The 12,751-nt window shown below is 36.3% G+C and overlaps 1 protein-coding gene across 1 annotated transcript in view; it reads left to right on the top strand.

Annotated features, from left to right (window-relative positions):
* The first annotated feature begins 2,274 nt into the window (after window positions 1-2,274).
* LOC109020278 overlaps window positions 2,275-12,751 on the top strand; it is a 19,856-nt gene continuing 9,379 nt past the window's right edge. Inside the window, exon 1 of the mRNA XM_019002718.2 lies at window positions 2,275-2,449. Coding sequence (XP_018858263.1) covers window positions 2,387-2,449 — 63 coding nt within the window. The 5' untranslated portion in view covers window positions 2,275-2,386. The remainder of the gene's footprint in view (window positions 2,450-12,751) is intronic.

The raw sequence follows: 12,751 nt of genomic DNA, 5'->3' as shown, positions 1-12,751 counted from the left end.
TTTTACACCATGTCCCATCCCAACATTTTCGTACTTGCTAGCCTCCTGTTTGTTTTGGCGCCAATCTCTTAAAACTTCAAAATCTTCCCTCTTTTTGCTGTAGGTCTGAGAGCTTCTCGACCGAGAGCTAGCCCTCAACCAGGAACCATATTGAGAAGCAGTCCCTTCACGTAGTCTACCACCCAGGAGGGAGTTAGGACATGTTGGATCAGAGTGTTTGATGACCCCGCATTGGAAGTAAAATAATGGCAACCTCTCCTACTTGAAAGGAATCTAGAACCATTGCTCCCTCGTGGTAATAAACCGACCTCTAACAAGAGGTTTTGAGATGTTTAATAAAACTTTCACCCTGGGGAAACTCCCCCAAGCCATCCCACTAGCATCGACATCCACTGATAACACTTTGCCCATTGCTGCACCCAGCCTTTCCCCCATGGTTTTGTTCATACTTGCGAAGGGAAGGTCGTGTAGCTGTAGCCAGAAGGGTTCCTTGGTGAAAGCAATATCTTTGGGAGCCAAGTAGCCTTCACAGTTGTATAACACACACACACACTAGGGACCTGTCAAAAGACCAGGGATCCCCAAGAGGACCCTGGCCTTTTTTGGAACACTTTGAAACTCAACTAGGAACTTGTCAAAACCAAGATCCTTGAAGGAAACTGGGCCCTCCACTTTTCAGACCTTGCTCATGGTGGCACGAAATGCACCTTTATTGACCTTCTTATCTGCTACTACAAGGGCGGCCAAGCATTTCTTACTTTTTTCAATGGAGATCAAGACTTCCTCCTTTAGGATGAGGACTTCTTGTTTCTCCTCCTCAGTGAGACAGAGGCCCTCAAAGAGGCTAGAGAGCTCCTCTACCATGGTAGAGGTAGAGGGCAACAACAATGGCACGAGAATAAACGCACTAATAAGCTCTTAGACTGAAGTCCAAGAAAGGAGACCTATAAGTTTTGAAGAACCGTAGAGAGAAAACCACCCCCCACCTTTCCTAGAGAGAGGGGACCCTATTTCTCAAACTTCCAAACAAAATATAATAAACAATTCAACTTTTTCAAATCTCAAAAGAAAAATAATATTTTAACACTATTTTATTCATTTTTCATCTCATCTCAACTCACTATTCAAACCAGACCTAAGTAGTGTCTCCCCAAGTAAGTACATTTGAAAGTTTTATTTCTCTTAGTTAATTGTTTATTTGAATTGGTTGTTCTAAACGAATATAGGATGGATGATCAGGTGATCATCTCCATATCATACTTTTATCCCATAGTATCCGATGACATTTATAGAAAAATTCTATTTATCATCTCATGGAGGAGGAGGATATCAATCATGCCCTACTTTATTGTCCTATACTCTAAGATGCTCTGTTATCTCAGCTAAACTTCTTACAGGAAAGTGCAGCACAAACAGATTTCATACATATTGTGGATCTAGTAATTCGAAGGAACAAAACTGAGGAAATGGAAAAACTATTCTTATGTGCTTGGGGAATTTTGTACAGTAGAAACCAGCTAATCTATGAGAACAAGAGGATAGCTCCAGAACAAGCAGTAGAGCATGCTCTCTCAATTGCAAAGGAGTACGAGTGTGCTATAGAAGAATAGAAAAAATGTTCTAAACCTCATTGTGGTTGGATTCCTCCACCTATTGGTCACCTAAAATTGAATGTTGATGGAGCATTATTTCATGATCAAAGTAGATTTGGTGTGGGAATGATACTCCGAGATGAAACTGGTAAGGTGATCTTTACAGCTAGTAAACCCGAGCATGAGATCATTGATCCTATGGAAGTGAGACTTTTGGCATTGCTAAGGGCCTACAATTATGTCTGCCCTTTAGAATTCATGATCTTCAAGTGAAAAGTGATGCTTTGTTGGCTGTTCAAGAGCTAACAAAAGAGGAGTTGTCAATATCTATTTGGAAAAATCTAGTTTTTGAGATCAGAAATCTGTTAAAAAGATTTCCTTAAATTTTAATATAGCATAGAGGTTGTACGACCAATGCTACAGTTCATTGTTTGGCAAAGTATCCATGGCATCTACATGATTTAATGGTTTGATGGAACTCTTTTCGTGAAATGGTTTCACATATTATTAAGCATGATGCTTTGTAGTTATTTTCTGATAAATAGAGCTTGTTGCTTCGTTATATAAAAAAAAAAAATATTTATTATTTTTATCATTCTATTTAAATTTACGGATATTGACACAAAGAAATGAAAGAAAATTCCAAAATAAAATATAAAGCACTTAAAAGAGATAATAATATAATATAAAATAAACAATTAGAGAATAGAAACGGGGGAACAGCGCGGTTGAAGTATTTGGCAAGAAAATAAACACAGAAAGCAAATTTAGCCAAACACAACATCGGGAAAATTATGGCAGAGGAAGGGAAAGCAGATGACCAATTGTTTCAGCTCCTCTCTAGTCTCCTCCAACAGGTATTGTCTTTCCCCTTCTGTCTCAGTCGATTTGTCCTTTTATCTATACGATCATTCTTAATTTTCTTTTATTCGGTCTTATATTTTTCTTTGCCGTGACATTTGATTTCAATTTTCGTGAATAGGTTTATATTGACTTCTAAAAAGCGTTATGTTATCGGATTTTTGTGAAATTTATTATCTAAGTGTTTGGATTTGTGATTTTTTTTATAAGTATTTTTTGTGAGATTTGTGATGTTAAAAGGTGCTTGAACGAGTTTGGTAACTTTTGTAATTTATTCGTTTTTTTCTCTTTACATTCTTCTCTCTACTGTGAATCGTTAAAAATAAATTTATCTTTAATCGAGTATATTTTTCGTGATGAAATGGGGATATTTTATTTTTTGGCTGATATTGATTCTTTTTCTATTGGCAAAAGAAATCAGAATAAAGAATCATTTTCCGTTATGGATCACGAGTCTTTATTTTTATTTTTATTAAGTAAGAAATCCTTTTCCACTAGCTAAATTCGAATTTTTATTTACGGTAATAAGAAGATCTCGATTTGGAGACATAATAAGTAAGAAATCCTTTTTCCCTAGCAAATGCTTGAGTAGACATAATAATTCTCAGGATTCTTTTCCATTAGGGATTTGGAGGGTTTGCCAATATAACCTTTTTTCTGAATCTATTAGTTCTTTTGTAGGATTTTATTTTATTTTATTTTATTTTTTTCATTTTCTAGCGGCCTTAGGAGTGGCATTTTGTGGCCCTATAAAGTCATGGGTGAACCTTATTACATCAATTGGAGTTCATTGAGGAAGAAGCTTATGACAATTTTAGGCATTCACCAAAAAAGCAGCTTTCTAATATCCCCGATTCTGTATTGGAAGGTAGTGAATGAGACCCCACATTGCTTGGGAGGGAGATATTCAAACCCTTTATAAAGATTCCAAAGGACTCTAATCGTAACATTGACTAGTCCTCTTTTAATGAGCCCAAATGTGGCTTGAGCCGCTACAAATTATGTAAGAGATTATTAAAATCAGAAGTATGTGATATGAGTTGTGCCATTGATGATGGAATAGCCTGACAAGGATTTCGGGAATTTAAGGAGAGGAAATTGTAATACCCATAATTATGTATAGGAAGGTCATGAATGGATCCCACCTTGCTTATAGGGCAGAAGTTCAACCTTTTATTATGATTCCATGGGGGCATAATTGTAATATTGATTAATCCTTTTGGTGTTTGTGCCCAGATGTGGCTTGTGCCTTCCTTGGGTTGTTACACTTTCCTAATACAAACTCCAAGTGTTGGCAGCCACTATTTGAGTGTTTCCTAGAGTCTTTACTACATATTAAGTTGTGACAGATTAGGAAATAATGCTATTCAGATGCTTTTGGTTGATGACTCAATCTCCTTTGATCAATATGAGATCTAGGAATCATGTTGGCAGTATTATGAAAGTTAGTTTTCTTGATAATTTACTGGAGGCCTAAGCCTAGCAAGCTAACACTCAAGTCCATAGAGGAAGAGACGGACAGGTAGCTTGAGAGCCCTTTTGAACAGAATGCGACTCTCAAAGTGGGAAAAAGTACAATCAATGACAAAAGCACCAGCCCTGAATGGATATAATATGGCTTTCGTTCAAGTTTGTTGGGATGTGATCATAAGTGACATTATGAGGGTATTCCTGTAGTTTCACACCAATAGTAAGTTTGAAAAAAACCTTAATATGTATACCCTCCTTAAAAAATTTTAGGAAACGGATGTTAAACAATACTGCCCCATAGTATTGTGAATGCTGTGTGGAAGATAATTGTTAGGCTAGGTTTGGATACAAAAAGTATTTCATCTTATCTGATCTAATCATTACAACTTTTCCAAATTCCCACACAAAATGCAATAAACAATTCAACTTTTTCAAATTTCAAACAATAATAATATTAAAAAATAATATTTTAAGAATATTTTATTCAATTTTCATCTCATGTTAACTCACTATCCAAAACTCCAAGTTCTTGCTAATCAGATTAGTAGGACTGTTAAAAAGATTTTTTCAAAGCTGCATAATGCTTTTGTCAAAGGTCTACAATCATTTTTTTTTTATCACGAGGAACCCCAAAGAGTGTGCAAACTATACCCAATCCGGTTGATTTTTCGACCCGACCCGACCAACCCGAAAATACCCAAATTGTTTCAAGATAATTCGGAAGTTGAAATGACTGCTTGTCTTCCGAATTTGATTGGTTATTAACCGATACCTAAATTTGTCCGAACTTATACCCAAACTTTAATAGCTCTCAGCCTCTCAAACTCTCGACGCTCCTCTCTGCTCTCACTCTCAACTTTCATTGCAACTCTCTTTGTGTGTCTCACTCTCTCTCAAAGCTCAATCTCTTTGTGTCTCACTCTCTCTTGCAGCTCACTCTCTCTCTATATCTTTGTCTCTCTCTCGCTCGCTTTGCAAGGCTCGGTGTCTCTTTCGCTTGCTCTCTCCACTAGTTGGATCGTGTGATATTTCTCTACAAGGTTCGGTGAACACTGATCGAAGGTAAGGAACGATGGACAGGGGATTGTGGTTGTACACCATTTTTGCATGTCTTGGTTTTATTTGATTTGGTGGGTTGGTTTTATGAGGTGAGAGGGTTAGTGTTGTTGGATTTGGGATTTTACCACTCAGAGTCTTGGGGAAATTTTCTTTCAGAAATTTCTTCCAGTCGTCTGTCATATATGTTACCGAGTTTGCAATGTGGAAGGTAAATGGGTGAAACTTACGGTACTTTCCTATATTAAAACTTCAAAGCAAGGAAGAGGAAAAATCACATTAGTAGCCCCCGTGTTAAATCTGAAATTATAGTAAGAGGAAAAACCAATCTTGAAATTCAGTGGGCTTGTGTGATTGAAAAAACTGTGGGTAAAATTACTGCATAATTATTCTCATGTCAGGGTATAAATATATGCTTTATGGTAGTGGTGGAGTTATTGATTCCCAAACTTTTAGACATGCTTTGAGCTATTGGTATGAGAATTTAGAATTTCTATCATTAACACCTATCATGGTTGAGACTTGGTGATATACTTTTGGGTCCTTGTAGCTTTTAGAGAGAACAAAAAAGGATTCACTATTTGAATGACTAACCATTAATATGAAAAAGATAACTTTTCGGTCTTGGATGGAATTGTGTGAACAAAACAGGTTGGGTATCCTTTGAATGGAAGAGTAATGCATACTTAAAATCTGTGTTGTGGATTCATAGGTGTGTAATCCTGTTTTATTTAGCAGCTATGCCCCTCGTGTAAAATAGTTCTCACCCAACTATGTAACCTTTTTAGATGGGAATATTGTTTATCTGGAGTACATACAAGAAGCTGTAATAGTGCAATTTGAAAGATTTATTAGCTATCGGCTATTCTGGTTAATTGCAGTGTAAATTATATGGTTCTTGAGAAAATTGCTACTGAGGTTCTGTATGGTTGAGTCTTTGTATACCTGTAAAATCAGGGGCAGAAGAAATTGTAAAATCAGGTTACGTTCCTTGAAAATCTTATTGATCAGTTCTTCTTAATAGTATCTTATTGGTTTTTTATGTTGACTGACCCTCCTGAAGAATCACCTTTTTAAGCTTACAAACCAAGAAAAGAAAGTTTCATATTGATGATGATTCACATTCTATTAGTAGCAGGGACCAAAGCATCTCAAATAATCTTTTTATGTTGTTGTAATGTGAAATCGAATTGAGCAATTAATTATGAAGGTAATTGATTGCACTCAGCCTCATGTCCAGTCTTTTTCCAACTTTAATTTGAATACAATGCACGGATGGTTCTTTTTGGTCTTGAATTCTTACAATATATCTTAGATCTCTTTGCCTTTGGAAAATTGTGTGTATGGTCTCTGGCCAAAGTACTTCTTATGTTCAACAAGCATTTGGTTGGCATGCTACAAGGAGCGTCCCAAGGACTTCCTGAAATGTGCCCCGCTGGTTAGATCTGTTCCTGGAGAGTGGTTTTGTTACTGCATCTTGAAATATTGGGCAGTATTATTGCTATTATAAAATGAAAAGAAGTTAAGTGATTTGCATCTTGAAATGTGTTCTATGGCCTTCCTTTGTGGTTTTCTATTTGTTGTGTCTTGGAACCTAATCTCTGTCAGATGAAAAAAAGCACAAACCTCGTGCCATATTCTCAGGTCTTTTCAATTGGATCTCTATGTTGGAGTCTATATGTAGGGTGATTATTGAATATAATTTGAGTAGATCAGTTTTATCCGACTTGCTTCCTCTGTTTTCAATGCAACTTTCATTCCTACTCTGTTTTCTGCTTCACTCACTCAACCTCACAGTTGTATAGAGAGACCCTTTCAAAGTGTTGAAGTTATCCCATATTTTTTCAATCATAAAAGTCCAGTCATCTGTTAAGGAATTGAGTGTTTTGAGTTTTTCTTATTTCAAAACTGGTGGGGTATGTGATCTTATTAAAGAACAAAACCAAAAAAGAAAAAAGAGCAGGCAGTGGTGCTTATGCTTTCAATCATTGAAATGAAATATGTTCACATACCCCACCAGTTTTGAGTGTTTTGACTTTTTCTTATGATTTTGCTGTTGGGATGAAAGCTAAATGTTGCTTGTTCTTGACTAGGTGGGTTATTTTGCCAACCAAATAAGCTAAGGTGCAGTTTGGATAGTGAGATGAGATGAGATGGTTTTAGATGAAAGTTGAAAGTTGAATAAAATATTGTTAAAATATTATTTTTTAATATTATTATTATTTTGAGATTTGAAAAAGCTAAATTGTTTATTATATTTTGTGTAGGAATTTGGGAAAGTTATAATGATGAGATGAGATAAAACACTTTCACTATCCAAACGGGGCCAAATCTTTGTTCTGTTCTTTAGCAGCTTATTCTCTTTATGTGGGGGTGAAAAGAATAGTGAAGTTGGGAACATTTAAGAGCTGTAAAGTTCTTGTATGCCTGAGGGCTTTAGGTGGGTTATATTCTTCAGAAAACGTAATTTTTTGTACAGTATAAACATTGAATTAAACTAAATGATAGTAAAAGGTTAATACCTAGCAATAAATAAAAAACAGATAAGAAAATGATAATATCTAAAATTAAAAATCATCCACTTTGGTAAATTGCATCAATTTTATAATTAAGATTCAAGATTCACAAAAAAAAATATTAATAATAATTTTTTTTAAAAAAAAAAAAAAAAAAAAACCGGATTGGAAAACCCGGTCTCGTTCGGAATTCACTTTCGATTGGAATTCGGCTTCGGACATTCGGATCGGGAATTCCCATTCGGGAATACACATTTTCAGGTCGGGTGGAAAGCTTCACATTTGGGCCGGGCCGGACAAACAATCATAGCCCCCATTGTTTTTAGAAAAAAGCTTTGCACCGGTCCGGCTGTTGTTGGGGCTTTAACAGCCACCAATAGAATTTTTCCACGTTAGCGATTCCACACAAAATAGAAGAGGCGCATCACATTGAATAGAATAGAAACTCATTCTGTAAAACTCAACCTCACATTAAGCCCCAGTCGAACCTCGCTGTTGTAGCTAGGACTGTTCATCCGGGTTCCAACCCGGGAACCCGGGTATACCCGGCCCGGGACCCGGGTTTCAAACCCGGGCCGGAACCCGGACCGGGTTTATCCGGGTCAGACCCGGGCCGGAACCCGGATAAATCCGGGTTTTTCGAAACCCGGATTCCGGATTCCGGGTTGAACCCGAATTTTTTTTTTTTTTTTTTTGTTACACAAATACATGTAAAATAAAAAAATCAATATTCATCATGTAAAATGCATGCGACATACAAGATGCAATCAACTACATATTACATTGTTTGAACTAATTTGCTAAGAATATTACAAAACACATACATTACTTTAATTAAACTCTAATACATAAAAATCAGAAATAATAGAACTAAAAGTAAACACTCCAGCTCCAAAGTATAAGCCACCACCAACGATAACAAGGAGGCCCAAACCCACAACAACACCCATCTGCAAGAAAAAAAATATATATATGTCATTGGTATTACTCGAACAGATAAGAAAAGAGAGTTGTTGAGAATATTTATTACTATGATTTTAATTTATCTGTCTATGGTTAGCTATGCTGTTAAGTATCCCATCAATAACCAACCATCTAGGTAGAAGACAAACTTTCTATGGTTATCTGTCTATGGTTATCAAACTTTCTTTGCATTATGACATCTCATTACAAGAACCGGTAGAAGACAGAGAACTTACAGTATTTCCTCCATTTCTATTGTGTCAAAATTCTCATTCATCCAATATCCGTGTTCCTTCCAGCTTTATCAAACACCATCCCAACCACCGTGACCTAAAACCAACAAGATTTAAGAATTGGCCATAGCAAAGAGAACATGGACAACACAGGCACTACTTCAACAGAAACTGGTCCCCAAAAAAAGTAAGAAAAAGTTTTCAAATCTCAATTCATATTTCGTTTATGAAGCCTACGTAAATTAGATCTAAGAGATATATTAACAGAAGAAACTGAAACTTTTTCATGCAAAATTTGTAGTACATTAAGAAAGTAAGATTATGCAAGAAGAAAACACTTACTCTTGAATTTTTTTAACATGAATGAGAAGAGAGACTCACTGCAGCCTCTGTTGAAGATGAAGCTACAGAATCATCTAAAAAAATATTAACAATGAGTTAGATAGATAATAAATCGAGATAAATAGATATTAAAAAAATATTTCAAGTTTCAAACTTACCTTCAAGATCCATTGACTGTACATATTCTTCCAACTCCTGGATGTCGACAGGTTTGGTCCTTAACCAATTTTGAGTGCAAATGAGGGCTTTGACGGTCTCTGGAGACAATGAGCTCCTAAAAGGATCCAAGATGCGTCCTCTAGTACTAAATGCGGACTCTGAGGCAACAGTGGAAATGGGAGTGGATAACACATCACGTGCTACCTCAGCAAGGACAGGATAATTGGTGGCATTAACTCTCCACCAATCCAAAATATCAAAACTGGGTGATTTCTGTGCACACCCCTCCGACAAATACCGATCTAGTTCTGATCTAAACTCTATAAACCCTTGCTCCAAAAGAAATTTCTCTAACCTGATATCAAATTTAGTCGACATAGTACTAGAAGTAGAAGTAGTGCTTGGCCTCCCTTGAACCACATTAGAACTCCCCCCACTATCCACACGAAATTTGTTATACTGCTCAATCAAGCGCCTTAACAATAGTTTAACCTTGGCCTCTATCCTATCCGCCAACTCATCCCCTTTGCACTGATTCAACCAAAACTTCAGTGCTATCATTTTATATCGTGGATCAAGCACAAAAGTAACATATATCATCAAGTTGAATCTATCTGTACTACCCCAATATTTTTCATACTTACTTTTCATATTTATGCCCATGGTGCTAGTGATAATATCATGACTATTGCACATATCATTTAATGTATCTTCAATTGTGCAGAGTTCTTAGAAGTATACATTAGCCGTCACATACAAAGAACTAGAAATGTTCAATGTAACATCATAAAATACTTTCAGCAATTCTACAAAAATATGTGCTTTTCTCCAATCATCAACAGTGGGGTTCACGAATTCACTATCCACACACATATAATAGTGTTCAAAGGCTTGTTTGTGTTTTTCAGCGGTACTCAACATTAAATATGTGGAGTTCCATCTAGTAGGAACATCCAAGCAAATCATCCTCCCACTAATATTTTCCTTTACCACACAAGCTTTGAACTTGGCAAACCTCGACGGTGAAGACTTCACATATCTAACGGCATCTCTAATTCTTGTTACAAACTCATAAACTTCTCTCAAGCCGTCCATAACAATCAAATTCAATATATGGGCAGCACACCGCATGTGAAGAAACTCACCACCCAATATGGTACAATCACTACCCTTTATTCTCCTCCTCATATAATCAACAGCAACATCATTAGAAGAAATATTATCAACTGTGATAATCAAGATTTTATTAATCTCCCAATCATGCAACCCCAAGTCTAACATCCTCCCAATAGTTTCGCCCCTATGGTTGGGAATTTGACAAAACTTTAATATTTTTTTGTGCAATTTCCAGTTGCAATCAATAAAATGTGCAGTAATACACATGTAGTTCATATTTTGCACCGATGTCCAGGTATCGGTGGTTAGAGAGATTCTTTGACCATCCAACAATTTTTTTTAGCTGTATCTTCTCTTCGTTATACAGCTTAATACAATCCCTTTTTAAAGTGATTCGGGATGGCAAAGTAAATCGAGATTCTAAATCAGCCACATACTCGACAAACCCTTCGTTCTCCACAAGCCTAAAAGGCAATTCACACCTAATAAAAAACTTAGCAGTTGACACCCTAAGTTTTTCTGCATCATACTTCACTAGACTTTGTGGGCTACACACTCTTCCCTCTCCATCCCTCTCAACACCAGATGACTAACTTTTTCCAACTCCTTTAAATCTAAGAAGGGAAGTTTTACATGCATTCCGGAGGTGGTGTAACATAGATGAAGTGTCATTCTTGTAGTGACAACTGTATAGCTTAGTGCAATAATTACATTGAGCTTTTGGGTTATTATGGTCAAGAGATTGCACTTTAGTAAAGTGTTCCCAAACCACCGATTGTTTACTAAGTGTTTTTTTTTATTGTTTGGGTAAAGGTGGGATGGAATGGGTAGGTTGTTGTGTATATGTGGATGAAAGGGTTGGAATACTCCCATGCTCCTCTACATCCAATGGAATAGACGAGGAGTCACCACCAACCCCTTGGGTTGTACCGACATTACAACTCACAGAATCTTCTTCCATCTGTTATTGAGTAATAAAAACCACCAAACACAATATAATAAATAATCAAACACTAATAATCAATTTGCAGAATTTAAGCAATTTCGGTTGAAGAAACATAAAGCAATTAAAGCAATTTAAGCAATTTGCAGAATTTATTGGATTATTTCTTTATTTCGTTATTTAAGCAATTTGCAATAAAGAGAAGCATTGTTAAAAAACACACCTAGTTAATTTTGTTAACACCAAATTATTTTCTTTCATGGTTGCAGAAAGTTTTCTTATCTACAATGTGGTCTAGGAAAAAAAATAGGGTCGAATCGAAGTAAATCTACAAGTAACATCCGTGAATGTAGAGGTTGAAAGAGAATAAAATGAGAATAGATCAGGAAATGAATCTAGGTAATTATGAAGAGCTAATTGCGTGCAGCTACTATTGGGATCTTAAAAAGAAGATTGGGTCATGGTGGCTTGCATGGTATATTTCTATATTTATTGTTAAGATCATATATTAATTTATATAACTAAATTTACCAGTTTTTATTAGTTAAACTTTTGAGATAAGAGTATTATTAGAGTAAAGGTACTGATTTAACATATATAGAGAGATCAAGATCAAGGGAATGTCTAGTCAGGATTTAGGCTTGCTTTTGGTATCGCATGCAGAGTGTGTTAGCTAGCTAGGAGGGAGGGTTTCATTCACATCAGTTTATTTTGAGAGAAATTTCTTAAAAGAGTGCACAAAGATCAAAACAAACTTAGGCTTTTGGGATCACAGAATTGTGGGAGTTTGGAGATATATGGGCATTTTTAGTTGAGAAACTTTATGTCATATTTGATTTCTGAAACTAAACAAAATCTAAGCATGCTTCGGCTTATGCGTGGAATCATATTTTTTTCTCAGTAAAAGAAATCTTACAAACTTGCAAGAAAAAATAATCAATTTACTAATACACTTTAATTGGTTCTACTAATCTAAGAAACATATTTATTCATTGATTAATGGACCTTCACATAAGGTGTTGTGCCGAGGAAACATTCATGTCTATTAAAGGATATTTATATCTATTTTTTTTAAATCCAACCCCTCTTGAATCTCTGGTACCTCATTTTATAAAGAAACAGAGGCAACAAAACAATGCAACAGAATCATAGTTACACAAGTTAGAACAACCAAACCCAACAAATAAAATCAAGTTGGATATTCCCCTAACAATTAAAACCAAACCCAGTACTCTACTCAACCAAGTGATTACCCCATCCATTCCTCACGCACAGAATCATAGTTACAGAGAGAGAGAGAGAGAGAGAGAGAGAGTACCCAAACAAGTGAACAATGCCCTAGAGGGAAAGGTCGACGGTGACCGAGATGCAGCGACCGAGATGCGGCGAGGACGAGCGGCGGACGGTCACGGGGTCACAGCTCACGGGCTGAAGGGGCTTAGGGTTTCTGAGTTTGGTTTTCGCAGCGTAACGAGAGGCGAGCGAGCGAGAGAGACGGGG

Source organism: Juglans regia, chromosome 15 (assembly GCF_001411555.2).
Source record: "Juglans regia cultivar Chandler chromosome 15, Walnut 2.0, whole genome shotgun sequence".
NCBI classification, from domain to species: Eukaryota; Viridiplantae; Streptophyta; class Magnoliopsida; order Fagales; family Juglandaceae; genus Juglans; species Juglans regia.
The sequence above is the reverse complement of the archived record's forward strand: the minus strand, read 5'-3'. Positions and strand labels throughout refer to the sequence as shown.